This window comes from Puma concolor, chromosome E4 (assembly GCF_028749965.1).
Source record: "Puma concolor isolate L17-30 chromosome E4, mPumCon1.1.hap2, whole genome shotgun sequence".
NCBI classification, from domain to species: Eukaryota; Metazoa; Chordata; class Mammalia; order Carnivora; family Felidae; genus Puma; species Puma concolor.
Window position 1 is genome coordinate 68,822,508 of NC_141683.1, and position 16,764 is coordinate 68,839,271.

Genomic DNA, 16,764 nt, shown 5'->3' on the forward strand with positions numbered 1-16,764 from the left:
ACAGCCCTGTTTTTCTACGAAAAGCAGCAGCCCCGATTCCGTTTTGAAGACAGGATTTTAGAAAGCAGCACGTTTTCAGAAGAGCAGAAACTACTCCACAAGGTCATCCTCTTGGTACCGTTCCCTGAGGCTGTGGGTAGTTTCCCTCTTTCTGTCATGTTCAAAATAACACAACAGACCCTGAGCCATCACTTAACAGTAAGCCCCATGTCACCAAACCCAGAGCGACAGCTGTCTGCTCTCCCAGAATGGAATCTTAAAGTAGACCCTCAGCACCATGAGGTCATCTGCCCGGCGGACCGTGCCAGCCTGGAGGACAGTGATACCACCACAACCAACCGCTATTGGCCCGGAGTAACCTCTTTGCTCCCGCGCCCTGTGCCTGGAAAAGTCGTTCGTTTCGTACAGCTTCGTGGAGCTCCCTCTGTCTCTAGGTGGATACCTCGCAGATTCACAAATAACTGAATAAAGCCAATAAATGTTAAAAGTTTACTCAGCTAAATTTTGGTTTTTAACGGTCCCGAGCCATGCTCACGGGAAGAAAACGTGGTCAAACACGCTGTTCCCAAACCAATGGCATCTAACACATTTTCTTGCCTTCTCTGTTCACGTTTAATGTAGATTCCAGGAGCTTCTTTTGGCTTTAGTAATTCTGAATGAGTATAATTCATCGTGTTGGAAACCATACTATATTGATTTTTAAAACCAAAGTCTCCATGGAGCGCCTGGGTGGCTCAGTCGGTTCAGCGTCCGACTTCAGCTCAGGTCACGATCTCACGGCTTGTGGGTTCAAGCCCCGCGTCGGACCCGGTGCTGACAGCGCGGAGCCTGGAGCCTGTTTCGGATTCTGTGTCTCCCTCGCTCTCTGCCCCTCCCCCACTCGCGCTCTCTCAAAAATAAACAAACTTAAAAAAACATTAAAACCAAAAACCAAAGCCTCCATTTCAAAGTGCATTTTCTAGTAATGCGCAGGACTCTATGCTACACTTATCCTTTTCTGTTTATTATTATTAATGAAAATAAGTCACATTATGACGTGAGTGGGTGAAGTCGGTCAGAAGGCATGGGAGGGCTCTACCTGGTTGCTCTTTGGCGCTCCAAGACTGTCTTTCGTTCTTCTTACTAACTTCTTAAGGATCATCTCCTTGGCTTTGGCAGCGGTCATACTGATGCTAAAATTTATCGTTGAGACGATAATTCCTTTATTATTGTCTTTCAGTGAACTTTCTTCAGTTTTGACTTCTGGCTTTTTAATAGTCTTCCCATCTTTTATGCCAAATATGGAAAGAAACACAAATTTAGAGTACTTTGAGAATATCCGTGATTTATTTTAAGGTGTTAGGAAATACGAAAATTACATAATTTTAGTATACTGTAGTCATTTTCAAGCAATTACCCCGAGGACAGTTCAGTGAGAGAAGGAATGTTTCCAGTGACTTCCTTACTCGTATGTGGTGTGCAGTGTCTCTGTGCCACCACGGCCGCATGCAACGGTAGGACAGCCACAAACTCTGTACATTTCTGCACAATCGACACGGGTAACTTTCTACGACTTAAAAATATCTAGGTTTGCAAGACGTTACGCATCTACTGGAAGGAAGTGCACGTGAGAGGCGTGAAGGCCGCACACAGGTGTGTCCACCGAAGGCATCGGAAGCAGGACTCATTCATTCCCCGAGCGAGGCTTGTCTACCACGGCCACTTGGGATGGAACGACAGCAAATGTCATGGGAAAACCAGACCCCAAAACTCTTGTGGCAGGAACCCTGCGGCCAGGCCCTTTCCCTTCCCCGCAGCTCCCTGTGGGCGGCTGGCTCTTCCTCTTCAGAAATGGGGGGCTGCTCCCAAACCCTTCAGTCAGGGCTCTCCAGGACGAGGTTCCGGAAGCTCATCCGGAATTTTAACTTCTCCACAAGCACGAGAATAGAACAGGCCGACGCTGCCTCCAGGGACACCTAGACCTAGTCCAGAATCCCCGGGGAAGCCAGAGTCCCACTTTCTGGCAAGTTCTCCCATAACTATTCCAGCATTTGGGTGGGGCATGGCGTTTGACAGGAGAGTGGATGTTTTTCAGGATTTTCCATTTGAAACTATCGGTGGAAGTGTTGGTTCCGAGATCCCTGACAAGCACACCGTGACTTGCACAAGCAGACAGGAAGCAGTTTTCACATGAGGTGATTAATACGCACCTAGACTTGAGGATCCTGTCTTGTGACTTTCAGAGAGCAAGATGTTGATATTCTGCTTCAGGCTGTTGGAACAAAAGGTTTTAAAGATTCAAAATTTGCCTGTTTACCACTGCAGCCGGAGGAACAAAATGTAATCAAAGTGTCAGGGTGTTGAGTTTATCTCTCTCTCCTACAGGGAAACAAATATTTTTTCCTGTTTCTGCTTTTTTACAGGTAACACCGTGTCACCGCTGTCACCATCACAACCGATACCCAGACTTAACAACACAGGCTGACTCTAAAAAACAAACCAGACAGGAGCGCCTGGGTGGCTCAGTCAGGTAAGCGTCCGACTTCGGCTCAGGTCTCACAGCTCTTGGGTTCGAGCCCCACGTCGGGCTCTGTGCTGACAGCTCAGAGCCTGGAGCCTGCTTCGGATTCTGTGTCTCCCTCTCTTTCTCTGTCCCAACCCCATGGACGCTCTGTCTCTCAAAACTGAATAAACATTAAAAAAAATTTTTTTTAAACAAATTCTCAGGATTCCAGGCTATTGGTATTTCCAATGGGTAGTGAACCATTATTAACTCACTTGTCCCTTTATAAAGCCCTGCTCACCTCTAGTTTGGTTTTGGCTTCAGGTGTTTCTTTTTAATATTATCTTTCTTTATTAAAACGTTCAGTTTAGATAGTGAGCATAGAGTGAGATTTATTTTTTAAAGTCCACTATAATAATTCAGATAAGGAAAAATTCTTATGGTATTAAATGTTCTTCGGATTTTTTACAGCCTCATTTAAGGTCAGTGGGATTCTATCCCAAAATTATTCGTGTAACACATAGGTGACAACGGCCCAGACCAAGAGTGGTATTGGGTAAAGACAGGGGCAGAAGTTCATGATGTCTTGGGAAGACAGGGCAGCCTTGACTAGTGCGGATGCAAAATGGGAACGCGGTTTGGGGGGAATCAGCCAGGCTTCCCACCAGGAGACCACCTGCAGGGAGGGCAGGTGTCTCTTCCGCACCTGCGCCTGAGCCACGGGGCCGGGGTTCGTGCTGGGCCTCGAGGGGGGCCCCGGACCCGGGTGTCTGACGTTTACAAGAGGGCCCGACACAGGTGTCCCCACGGTCCACCTGCTTATTCCGTCCAAACAACAGCACACCTACCATTTTAATTAACTTCAAAATTTTGCATTTTTCTAGGATTTTCATTCCTTCTTTTGTAATTCAGGAAGAGACATAGAGAATGACAAAGTTCTTTGTAAAGAATACTTTTGTATTTCATGAGAAGAAAATGTATTTGTAGTGTAAGAGAACCCATTACGTGCAACTCTTCATTTGTATGTTTCAGGTGCACTTCTTCAGGAAGGAAAATACACTTTGTTATGTAAAAAAACTTGAGATTTTAAATTTAGTTATATTTAAAATAAATGTAAAATTTCTCATTTAAAGGAATTAATCCGGGAGTTAATACTTTGGAAAAGTAAAGATTTTCTTAACCCCTCTTTTGAGTAATTTTGCATTTTTCCATAACAGGTTTGCTTTTTAAAACAAGGCACATTTATATATTAGAGCAAACTTTTTTTTTTTTTACCACACAAATCAAATTTAGAGTTTAAATATACAACCTTGATTTTTTAATTTCGTTATACAACAGGACTTCTCCTAAAATTGACCCATATTTCACATCAAATGCTCCAGGGCCCTCCAACCTTTCAAGCATTTGATTAATGGTAGTGGTTTTCCCAACACCAGAGTCTCCTAAGGGGAAAAAAAAAGACATTAGGTTAGATTTACAGCCAAGAAAATGAATAGACGTTAACATATTAAGATGAACCAGTAACATTTTACTTGAAAATTGTGTGAAAAAATGGATTCTTTTCTTCCCTTTTTAAAAAATGTGGTTAAGGGGCGCCTGGGTGGCGCAGTCGGTTAAGCGTCCGACTTCAGCCAGGTCACGATCTCGCGGTCCGGGAGTTCGAGCCCCGCGTCAGGCTCTGGGCTGATGGCTCAGAGCCTGGAGCCTGTTTCCGATTCTGTGTCTCCCTCTCTCTCTGCCCCTCCCCCGTTCATGCTCTGTCTCTCTCTGTCGCAAAAATAAATAAATGTTGAAAAAAAAATTTTTAAAAATGTGGTTAAGATTGGGTAAACCAGCGAGTAAATATGAAATCTGCTCTAATTATTTACATCTTTTATAAAAGGATAGATTAGGAGTTAGCCGTTATTTAAACAATTTTTTTTTAATGTTTATTTTTGAGAGAGAGAGAGACAGAGACAGAGCATGAGCAGGGGAGGGGCAGAGAGAGAGGGAGACACAGAATCCAAAACAGACTCCAGGCTCTGAGCTGTCAGCACGGAGCCTGACGCTTGAACTCATGAACCACAAGATCATGACCTGGGCTGAAGTTGGACGCTTAACCAACTGAGCCACCCAGATGCCCCAGGAGTTAGCCGTTGTATTTAATCAAATGTTCATTCACACCCATCACAAATCCTTTTGCTTCTAGCAGAGCAGAGCTACTCCATGAAATGAATTTCCCTGAAAATTTTTGCCAAAACAGTCTTGGGGAGAGAGGAGAGGATGAACTATAGCAACAGAATGGGGAGTCATGACTTTACAATCCACCAAATATTAAGTAAGAATAAGAATTTTCTTAGACCAAATTGGAGGCAAGGTGTGGATTATCTGAGAGTTCCGATTTTGTTTTGCCGAGTACGGGACTCGGAGTGTCGTCCTGTTGCCTCTGGTGACCGGCAGCACTGCGTAGGAGCCAGAAATGGTAAGAAAAGGGTAAAATAAATGCTAACAAAGAAGTGGGACCGTATTGAATTACTCATTTGGTAATGTTAAAAGACTGAAAATTCTTAACATTGGGTTGAGGAACTATATGTGTAAATTTTTTTTTTATTTTTTTTTAACGTTTTTATTTATTTTTGAGACAGAGAGAGACAGAGCATGAATGGGGGAGGGGCAGAGAGAGAAGGAGACACAGAATCGGAACCAGGCTCCAGGCTCTGAGCCATCAGCCCAGAGCCCGACGCGGGGCTCGAACTCACGGACCGTGAGATCGTGACCTGAGCCGAAGTTGGATGCTTAACCGACTGAGCCACCCAGGCGCCCCTATATGTGTAAATTTTTTAAAAATCAGGCAGTTTCTTTTAATTTTTTCCTTGTATGTAATTATGTGAGTAAATTTAGCTAAACCAATCAACGTTCCTACCATCAGGCACCCTCTGGGGCCATCAGCCCACAGGCTGTGAAGGCCATGCATGTATGAATCCTGTAGTCTACTTCTGGAATTTGTCTGGGAAGGAATGAAAACATGAAGAGACTAATAATGTCCTCTGTGGGCAAACATGTGGGGAAATGGGCATTCATATACTTTTAGTAAGAATATATATTGATATATAGTGTATAAAGCTTTTCAGGGTGTATCTTTTCCCCAAGTTTTAACATAAAATGTTTAGACTAAGTAATTACTAAGCCTCTTCCTAACCCTGAAATTCTCCTGGTTTTTTTTTTTTTTTTAAATTTACCTATTTAGTTTTGAGAGAGAGAGAGAGAGACAGGCAGAGAGAGAGTGGGGGAGGGGCAGAGAGGGAGGGAGACACAGAATCCAAAGCAGGTTCCAGGCTCTGAGCTGTCAGCACAGGGCCTGACGTGGGGCTTGAACCCACAAACTGTGAGATCATCACCTGAGCTGAAATCAAGAGTTGGACACTTAACTGACTGAGTCCCCCAGGTGCCTCTGAAATTCTCCTTCTTTAAATCTTTTTAATACCTGTGAGAAGTACAGGGCAGAAATTCTTTAAAAGAAGGCTGATGAGGAAAGAAAAGGACACCGTGTCGCTGGTGGCGATATGGTTGATGTTCTCGCCGTACTCTGTGATCTTCAAGAGGTTCTCGCTGGATGCTTGCGGGTCAGCTAGCATTGAAGTTCCTAAGGTAAAGTTTTTAAAAAAAGTTTCAAATAGCCTATACATAAATGTTAAGCTATTTTTTTAGGTTCTAAATACTTCCTGGAAAAGTCTGTTTGGTATAAAGCGATATCAACATGTGCGGATAGGCGAAACCCGATGCAAGTGCCTGGGAGGGGGGTCCCAGCGGATCTCGTCCACACTCGCAGCTGGAAACCACTCCCCACCCTGCCCCACCATCCCTAAGTCTAGCATGTACACACCCTCCCACCCTCCCACCCCCCTGTGCTCTGCCCGCTTCTCCTCCTCGTTCCCTGGAGTGCAAGTGAAGACAGCCCCTCTCCTGCGTCCTTTTAAAGAACTTTGCTCCTTTGGTGAGCCTTCTCCCCCCCCCCCCCCCCCATGATCTGTCTCTTTCTTTCTGCTGAAATTTTCCATTGTGGAAACACATATGCACTAGTATCTCCAATCTCTTTATTGGTTGAACTATGGGAAACTGACATTTAGTAAAAACCCGTTGAATATAGGCAATTTTATAGGAAGTAAAACACACACACACACACACACCCACAAACAAAAACTAAACCAAATCTCTCTTGATACAACAGCTTCCTGTGAATACCATCCCAATTCTTCCCCCCACATTACACAGCCAAAACTCTCGAAAGGGTTAAATACAACACAGACCTCACTTCATCTCTGAAGCACTAGAAACGGACCAGCCAGGACATTCACATGGTGCACAATTCAAACGTACATCAGGGAATGCACTCAGCGGTCTCCCTCACTCCCTCATCCCAGGGACCAGTCCCCACCCCACACTGTGTACCCTGCACAGCAATTATTAAAAATTTAGTACATTTTAGAGATCCTCTATCCCACAGAGACTTCTTTCTAGCTAATATTCTTCTATTTGATGAATGTATCGTACTTTTCTTACCAGCGCTCCAGCAATGGATAATTACTGTAGTTTCGGTCTTGGGCTGACTTTATGTAATATACGCCTACCATTTTGCACATAGCTTCTCATGTGCACAGTTGTCGGGTCACTACAAAGTGGGACACGGTTTATAATTTTGATATGTATTGACAAACTGCCTTCCAGTGCTTTCCTTCCAAAGCACCTCACACAGCCAGTGGTATTTCTGAGATGCTTTCTGGATTATTGTATGAACAAAATGTGGGGTTTTTTTTTTTGTTTTTTTTTTCTGTGGGAGTGCCAGAGACTGGCCTGGACCAGGACCCCTAACTTACTTTGCATGGTGCTAGATCGAAGAGGACGTTGTGATGCTGTGACATTTAGATTCCTGTTACAGGTTTGGGTTTGAAAGCTTGAGAGGGTTTCAGTTTCTTCTAAGCCTGTTGCCTACAATTAGGATAAGATGGAACCGGGGAAAGTGGGGTCTTCATAGGTTTGGAGGAAATACCTCTGTTTTCCCATAGGAACGGCACACTAAGATACTGAGTTACGTACACTGACGTTGTTATATTTTTGTATGTAGTAGTAAAAGTTAAGGATAAAAATAACCAACATTAGCTGCTTTGACATATGAGACACAATTCAGAGGTTTCAAAGAAACAGAATCACCCACTAATACTTATGTACTTTTTAAGATCAATATTGTATATTTTGTTAAAAAAATAAAAAATAAAGAACACATAATTTTCAGATTGAAGGTACGCATCTTCAATAGTACCAACAAGTGAAAGTTGTTTGGTTATACTGGTGGACTCTTCCCTGTTCCTGACCTACTGAGCAGGTATGTAAGATGCTTCTATTTATGCAAATGATCTGATAGCATTTCTCCACATCCTATACGCAGACTGTTTGTATAAATTAGTTCAAAATTAGCGCTTTCTGGATGCCTATAATTATGGTATCTCTGGCTGTTTTCTATCAAAAAGGCTTATAACCAAACTTTGAAATTCACTGATGAGAGAAGCCTAACGTCAAAGAAATTCAACTCCATTTGCATTTATTGAATTTCTTGTATGTGCAGCTTTGCCTCAACTTCAACCGAGCTCTCACGGCACAACAATTTTCTACATCTTTGTTTTCTATGTGTATAAGCAAAAGATGGAGAATGAAAACCATGCAGCATGTTGTGGGTGTTAAGTCGCAGTTGGTTTTTTCTCATTAGCAGTTTCTTTTATAATCAAGTGTAGTTCTTACATATACAGTTGTCCTTTCTTTTTTTAAATGTTTATTTTTGAGAGAGAAAGAGAGAGAGAGGATGTGAGCAGGGGAAAGGCAGAGAGAGAGAAGGGGACAGAGGATCCAAAGTGGGCTTGGGCTGACAGCAGACAGCCTGACGTGGGGCTCGAACTCATGTACCATAAGATCATGACCTGAGCTGAAGTCGGGACGTATAACTGACATGAGCCTCCCAGGCTCCCCTGCTTTTCCTCTTTCAAAAGAAGTCCTCCCCCTTCTCTGCTCTCAGTCATCACAGCTAATTAAAATGATACGTATTTTCCATCAGGAAGCCCTTCAATCAACCACAGCTTCACCATGCACACCTGACACAATCAAATATATTCCAGTTTCTCAGAAAGCAACATTCAGTGGTTACTTGTTTAAAGGCATGTTTTGTAAACATAGATCTAAACTGGTTCCACCACAGATGCTGGCGAGGATGTGGAGAAACGGGAACCCTCTTGCGCTGCTGGCGGGAATGCAAACTGGTGCAGCCGCTCTGGAAAACAGTGTGGAGGTCCCTCAAAAAATTAAAAATAGATCTACCCTATGACCCAGCAACAGCACTGCTAGGAATCTACCCAAGGGATACAGGAGTGCTGATGCAAGGGGCACTTGTACCCCAATGTTTATAGCGGCACTTTCAACAATAGCCAAATTATGGAAAGAGACTAAATGTCCATCAACTGATGAATGGATAAAGAAGATGTGGTTTATATATACAATGGAATACTACTTGGCAACGAGGAAGAGTGAAATCCTGCCATTTGTAGCAACGTGGATGGAACTGGAGGGTATCATGCTGAGTGAAATAAGTCAGGCAGAGAAAGACACATACCATATGTTTTCACTCATATGTGGATATTGAGAAACGTTAACAGAAGACCATGGGGGAGGGAAGGGGAAAAAAATAGTTACCAACAGAGAGGGAGGGAGGCAAACCGCAAGAGACTCTTAAATATAGAGAACAAACTGAGGGTGGATGGGGGGTGGGGGAGAGGGGAAAGTGGGTGATGGGCACCGAGGAGGGAGCTTGTTGGGATGAGCACTGGGTGTTGTATGTAAGCCAATTTGACAACAAATCATATTTAAAAAAGGGGGGAAAATTGATCCCGCACGACCTTGGAATATATCAATCTTCAAAGTTGCTAACATATCTACTTTTATATGTAGAGTAATTCCAATATTTTAGAAAAGTTAGAGAATGATTCTTAGAATTAGTCTTACCTTTCTGAATGAGTGTCTGAATACTAGGAAGTAACTCTGACCATGGTATGAATTCGCATTGCTGTAAATCCACAAAATACCCAAAGATCGAATGCTTACCAGTTGGTAGGCTGATACCTGTGTTTGAAAATGACAAATAAACAGGTCCAAGTAAGAAAGGTTTGTTTATGGAATTTTCATTAATGATATGATCTCTATGTGAAAAATCTGATTGTTGAACTAGAAACAGTAACTGTTCACCAAGGGTATATCCAAATATATAAAACAGGCCTATCTTTTTCTTCTTCTTATCTTTAATTATATAAAAACATCTTTTTTATATCCCAAAATCAAGGTGAATCATGATGTGATACTCTTTGAGGTCTTACCCGGACGTCCTGCTTATCACCCTGTGCTGGATATTATTAAGTGACAGTCACGGGTAGAGTCAAAACAATATATCAGGTAAGTCTGCCACTTATTTGCAAATCACATTCACTTTTCCATTATAAAATTAGTAAATTTTCTTAATAGATTCGGGAAAATACAGGATAATAAAAGCAGGATCATTTAGCCATGATTTCACCATATGAAGATAACAGTGCTAATATTTCATATAGTTCTTTGAATCATTTCTAAAATTTTCATACACAGGAAAATTCATTTTTGGGGAGTATACAGTTCTATGAGTTTTTTTTTTTTTTTTTACCACATGCATGTATTCTTGTAATCACTGCAGTAGACGAGATAAGAGAACAATTCTAAAACCCCCCAAAATTCCCTTGTGCCTACCCCTTTTGTATTCAGTCCTAACCCCTGGTAACCACTGATCTATTATTTTTTTACTTTTATCTATTTATTTATTTATTTTTTGAGAGAGAGAGAGAGAGAGAGAGAGAGAGAACACATCCCAAGCAGGCTCTGCACTATCAGTGCAGAACCCAATGTGGGGCTTGATCCCATGACCTCAGGATCATGACCTGAACCAAAATGGAGAGTTGGACACTCAACCAACTGAGCCACCCAGGTGCCCCTGTTCTCTATATTTGCTTTATCCAAACTGTCATGGAAATGGAAAACTACAGTATGCACCTTTTGGAAACTGAGTTCTGTCACTACATAATGCATTTAAGATTCATTCCTGTCGTTCATCACTCTTCATCAATAGCTCATTCCCTTTCACTGCTGAATAGTATTCCACTGTGTGGGTGGACCACAGTTTGTTTAATCACTGACCCATTAAAGAACACTTGAGTTCTTCCCAATTATTGTCAACTATGAATAATGCTGCCATGAATATTTGTGTGTAGGTTTGAGTGAATATAAGATTTCATTGATCTGGGATAAGTACCTAGAGGCATGACGGTGGGTCATATGGTACATGCATATTGAACATTTTTTTTTTTCAACGTTTTTTTTTTTTTATTATTATTTTTTTTTTATTTATTTTTGGGACAGAGAGAGACAGAGCATGAACGGGGGAGGGGCAGAGAGAGAGGGAGACACAGAATCGGAAACAGGCTCTAGGCTCCGAGCCATCAGCCCAGAGCCCGACGCGGGGCTCGAACTCACGGACCGCGAGATCGTGACCTGGCTGAAGTCGGACGCTTAACCGACTGCACCACCCAGGCGCCCCTATTGAACATTTTAAGAAACTCATACCGCTTTCCAGAGTGGCTGTGTTTTTATCCTACAATTAGCAGTATATGAAACCACCTGTTGCTCTATAGTCATGCTAACACTTGGTATTGATTTAAAAAATTTTTAGTTTTCCATCTTTATTGAGACATAAATGGCAAATGATATCATGTAAGATTAAAGTGCACAATGGGATGATTTGATACATACATATATTGAGAAAAAATTACAACAAGGTTAGTTAATAACTTCATCACCTCACATAATTATCTGTCTGTGAACGTGTGAGAACATTTACGATCTACCCTCTTAGCGACGTTCCGACATACAGTCTGCACGTTACATTCCCAGTTTTGATTATTTGATAATTGGAAGTTTGTATTCGTTGACCAACATCTCCTCATGTCCCCCACCCACCGGGCACCTGGCAGCCACCGTCTTATTCTCCAGGAGTGTGGCTTTTTTAGGCCCCACGTATAAGTGAAATTGTACAGTATCTGTCTTTCTCAGTTTGACTTATTTTGCTATATATATCACATTTTCTCTATCCATTTATCTGTCGATGAACCCTTAGGTTGTTTCCATGTCCTGGCTATTATGAATAATCCTGCAATGAACATGGGGATAATATTATTTCTTGGAGACAGTGAATTCATTGCCTTTGGATATACACCCAAAATAAGATTGCTGGATCACACGGTAGCTCTATTTCTAATTTTTTGAGTCACCTCCATATTGTCTCCCACAGTGGCTGCACCAACCCCATAATGTTTCCACAGTGGCCGTGTGAATTTAAATACTCACCAAGAGTGTACAAGATTCCCTTTTCTCTACATCCTAACATTTGCCGTCGTTTGCCATTTTAATAATAGTCATTCTAACAGATGTGAGGTAATAATACCTCATTGCGGTTTTCATGTGCATTTACGTGATGATTACACTGGACTTTTCATGGCCCTATTTGTCATTTGTGTGTCTTTGGGAAAGTGTCTTCTGTTCAGGTCCTCTGCCATTTTTAATCAGAGCATTTGGGGTTATTTATAAATTTATGTTTTGCTCTTGAGTTGTAGGAGTCCCTTATATATTTTGGATATGAACCCCTTATCACACATGTATATGGCGTGCAAGTGTTTTCTCCTGTTCTATGGATTCATTTATGTCTTTAATCCATTCTGAGTTAATTTTTGTCAGTGGTGTAAATAGGGGTCCGACTTCATTATTCAGTTTGCATGTGATTATCCAGTTTTCCCAATTCTCTTTACTGAAGGGACTATCTTCTTGGTGCCTTTGTCAAAAATTGGTTGGCTATATAAGCACGGGCTTGTTTCTGGACTCTCTGTTCTGTTCCATTGGTCCATGTGTCTGTGTTCAGTGCCAGCATCATGCTGTTTTGACTTTTATAGTTTTGTAATACAGTCTGATATAAGGGGGTGTGATGCCTTCAGCTTTGTCCTTCTGCCAAAACAGGACTGTTTTGTCTACTCAGTCTTTTATAGTTCCCTTGTTCCCTCTTCCTCTCTTCCTGCCTTCCTTTGTGAACTGATGATTTTCCCTAGTGGTGTGCTTGAATTTCCTTCTCTTTATCTCTTGTGTATCTACAGTTGGTTTTTGGTTTTTGGTCTGTGGTTACCATGACATTTGCATACAATGTCTTATAGCTATAACAGTCTTTTAAGCTGATAACAAGCTCATTTCAGTCACATGTAAAAACTCTTTTACCCCTCCTCCTATTTTATGCTATTCATGTCACAGTTTACTTCCCTTTATTACTGGAGCTACAGTAATTTTTAATGTTTTTATCTTTTAATTTTTATACTAGAGTTAAGTGATTCACAGACCGACATGTTACAATATTAGAACATTTGACTATATACTAACCTTTACCAATGTTTTTTACAATTTCACGTGTTCTCCTGTTACTAATTAACATCCTTCCTCATTTCAATTTGAAAAGCTCCTTTTAGCATTTTTTGTAAGGCAGGTCTAGTGGTGATGAACTCCCCAGCTTTTGTGTGGGAGAGTCTTCATCCCTCCTTCATTTCTGAAGGACAACTCTGTGGGGTGAAGTATTCTTGGTTGGCAGTTTTTTTTTCTTTCAGCACGTTGAATATATCATCCTACTCTGTCCTGGTGTGCAAGGTTTGTGCCAAGAAATTTGCTGAGCCTTATGGTATTCCCTGTAGGTGGGCAATTTTTTCCCTTGCCTATTTTCAAATTATCTTTCTTTAGATAGTTTATAAGGTGTCTGAGAAGATTCTTGGGTTGAAATTATTGGAGGACCTCTGAAATTCATGTAATGGGTATCTAAATCTCTCCCTGGATTCAGTCAGTTCTCTACCACAATTCCTTTAAGCCTTTGCCCCTCTCTCCCTCACTTCTCCTTCTGGGACCCCAGTAATGTGTAGAGTTTTAAAAATTAATGATATCCCATATTTCACAGGCTTTCTTCATTCTTTTCTCTTTGTTTTCCTATGAGTGGATAATTTCAAATGACCTGCTTTCTGTCTTAGAGGTTCTTTCTTCTGCTTGATCCAGTCTGGTTGATGTTCTGTTTCATTCATTGTGCTCTCCAGCTCCACCACTTGTGTTTGGTTCTTATTTATGATTCCAATCTCCATTAAATTTCTTATTTTGTTCATGTTAAATTTCTTATTTTGTTTTCCTGATTTCATTGAATCATCTTCCAGTATTTTCTTTTTAGCTCACTGGGCTTCCTCAAAACAAGTATTTTAAATTCTTTACTGGGAAAACCACAGACCTCTGTTTCTTTGGGGCCAGTTACTATAAAAATACTGCACTTCTTTGGCTGCCATGTGTCCTTGACTTTTCATGCTCATTGAAGTCCTTCACTGCAGTCTCCACATTTGATGATGCCGTTTCCTCCAGTCTTTTTTTTTTTTTTTTTAATTTTTTTTTCAACGTTTATTTATTTTTGGGACAGAGAGAGACAGAGCATGAACGGGTGAGGGGCAGAGAGAGAGGGAGACACAGAATCGGAAACAGGCTCCAGGCTCTGAGCCATCAGCCCAGAGCCCGACGCGGGGCTCGAACTCACGGACTGCGAGATCGTGACCTGGCTGAAGTCGGACGCTTAACTGACTGCGCCACCCAGGCGCCTCTCCTCCAGTCTTTACTAACTGGCTGTGGGAGAGAAAAAACTCCCTTCGACCCATTGAGGATTCTGAGGCTTTCTCAGTATTTTCTATGGCAATGCTTGCTGCACTCTTCTGGTTCTCTCCAGTTGGGTAATTTTTGGGCATGTGTGCCTTCTCTCCATCCTGCCTGGCCAGGCGGGGCACCGACAGTCTCCCTGTTGCTTTCCCTAAGGTGGTGGTTGGATGCTGTATTTGCGTGTGATTTCTCCCAATCCTGCAGCTGGGCTAGTTTTGTACCAGCCATCTGAAAAAGTTCCCTTCTGTGGTGCACACAGGGTGCTGGCCACTGGATGAGGGTGTTTATGGGTGAGGCTCATGGAGTGTTCGGGTGCCCATGGGCCAGTTCAGGGGATCCTCAGGCAAGGTGTCCCCAGCAGCTCATGGGTAGAGCTCCTTGGAGTCCTAAAGTTGTTCAGCAGGATTCGTGTCCCTTTCATATGCTCCACTCTGAATCCTGACTGCTGTTCTCCCAGCCACTCACTGCCTCACACTCAATAGTTCACAATTCAGTCCTTTGTGTGGGGCTAACGAGAAATGGGCCTCCCTGGTAGGGTCCCGCACAACTGAGAAGCTGGCTGCTCACACACACGCCGTCACTTTCCCTCCTGGCACTGGGCTGTGCCGCCAAGGGAAGGGTGACACAAGTAAAGAGCTGAGAAATGTGTCTATTGTACCAACAAATGTACACATGTTGATTTCACTTCTGCATTATCTGCATATCTATCAAGCAAAGAAAGCAGGAGTTCAGGCTAAAAATGCCTTTGTGTAAGTTTTCTATTGCTGCTGTAACAAATCACCACAAACTTAGGGGTCTTAAAACAACACAGATTTATTCTCTTTCAGTCCTAGAGGTCAGGAGTCCAACCCGTTTTCACTGGGCTAAAATCAGAGTGTTGGCAGGACTCTGTTCCTCTGGAGGCTCTCGAGGAGAATCCCGCTCTTTCCCTTTCCAGTTTTGGGAGGCCACCTGCTGTCCGTGGCTCGTGGCCCCCGCCTCCATCTTCAAAGCCGGCAACTGCCCATCTCTTCAGCCATCCACTTACATCCTCACACCCGCTTCTTGGACTCTTCTGCCTCCCTCTTGCATCGGAAAGGACTCCTGTGACGAGATTGGCCCCCCGTAAAGTAACCCAGGATAATCTTCCCATCTCAGGATCCTTCACTTCATCACATCCATAAACTCCCTTTTGTTATGAGACAGCATATTCACAGGGTCCAAGGGGTGAGATGTGGGAATCTCCGGGAAGCCACTATTCTGCAAGGGGGTTCATTGTAACATCCGTTCTTTGCCTTCTTTCCCTGTTGTTTTTATCTCCTGCAACTAAGAGCTAGTTTGTGAGGAAACGGTTTCTGGTTAGGGAACGAGCCTGCCCCTCACCTAATTCTGCCCTAAGGGTAACATGCACTGATGATCTTTAGCTGTGATGGCTGCAGCGGGTACACTTTCCACAGAATGGAACTGTTAAACTCAACCGTAAATTATTCCTACAGATAGTTTTTTCACATTTAATCATCAGTTAAAGGTAACGAGCAGAAACAAAGGAACAGCCATAAATTAACAAGACTTGAATGACTGGAACGATCAGGTGCATAATCTAAGACGGCCATGCTTGCTACATTTAAAGAAATAAAAGTAAGCTTGAAAAGACCTAAAAAGAATGAGAAACTATGAAAAAGTGACAAAGCCTATTTGAAACAAAGGAACCAAATACAGCTCCTAAAAATGAGAAGAGGGCGGACACAATAACAAAACCAGGACCACACTTACTGGGGAAGCACTTTTAAGTGCTACCATTTAGAATGGTAAACCTAAAACCAAAGGAAAAAAAGATGAAATACTTACAACTAAGCTTAGTAAGAAATACACAAAGTCAATATGAGGAAAACTCGAAGACTTGTCTCTAGGTTTCTATTTACTAATTCTTTCTCTGGTGATGCCAAGGGTAGAATTTCTATTTGGTCCTTTTTCATAGCCACATGTTTGTTCATTTCTACTTGTTTTTGTTTGTTTGTTTTTGCTTCATAATTGCTTATTTATGTAAAAACAGATGCCATTTCCTTATCTTTTAGAGAACCCTAAACACATTCACATTAAAGTAAAGTCTCTGTTAGGATCCGATACTTTCATCTGGAATGAGTTAATATAATGACGGGTGACTTTGCTGGTATTGTTTTGTGTTTTGCAATTTTGGTCACGGGATGATTACGAGTGGGAGGTCTGTGGGCTGTCTTCCCTTCTCATTTCCACTCCGATGGTCTTGTACTTTGTACAACTGCTCCCACCTGCCTCTCCTTCCTTGCCTTCATACACGCTCGTCCCAGACTAGCTTTTCCACTGGTGCTTCAGATCACAGAACAGAATTTCATATTCATCATTTTGAGATCAACAATCTAAGATAATGTGTAATTTATGATCTTGTCTTCAGGCTCACAGGGAGAGGAAACAATGGAACTGAGGGCAGTTTATACACCATAAGAGTTAGCGAC

The 16,764-nt window shown here is 42.2% G+C and overlaps 1 protein-coding gene across 1 annotated transcript in view; it reads right to left on the reverse strand.

Annotated features, from left to right (window-relative positions):
• DNAH14 (dynein axonemal heavy chain 14) overlaps positions 1-16,764 on the reverse strand; it is a 334,473-nt gene that overhangs the window by 125,807 nt on the left and 191,902 nt on the right. Inside the window, exons 44-48 of the mRNA XM_086693941.1 lie at positions 9,506-9,622; positions 5,946-6,104; positions 3,792-3,924; positions 2,190-2,251; positions 1,079-1,266 (exon numbers count right to left, since the gene is read on the reverse strand). Of these exons, the coding sequence (XP_086550067.1) occupies positions 1,079-1,266; positions 2,190-2,251; positions 3,792-3,924; positions 5,946-6,104; positions 9,506-9,622 (659 nt within the window). The remainder of the gene's footprint in view (positions 1-1,078; positions 1,267-2,189; positions 2,252-3,791; positions 3,925-5,945; positions 6,105-9,505; positions 9,623-16,764) is intronic.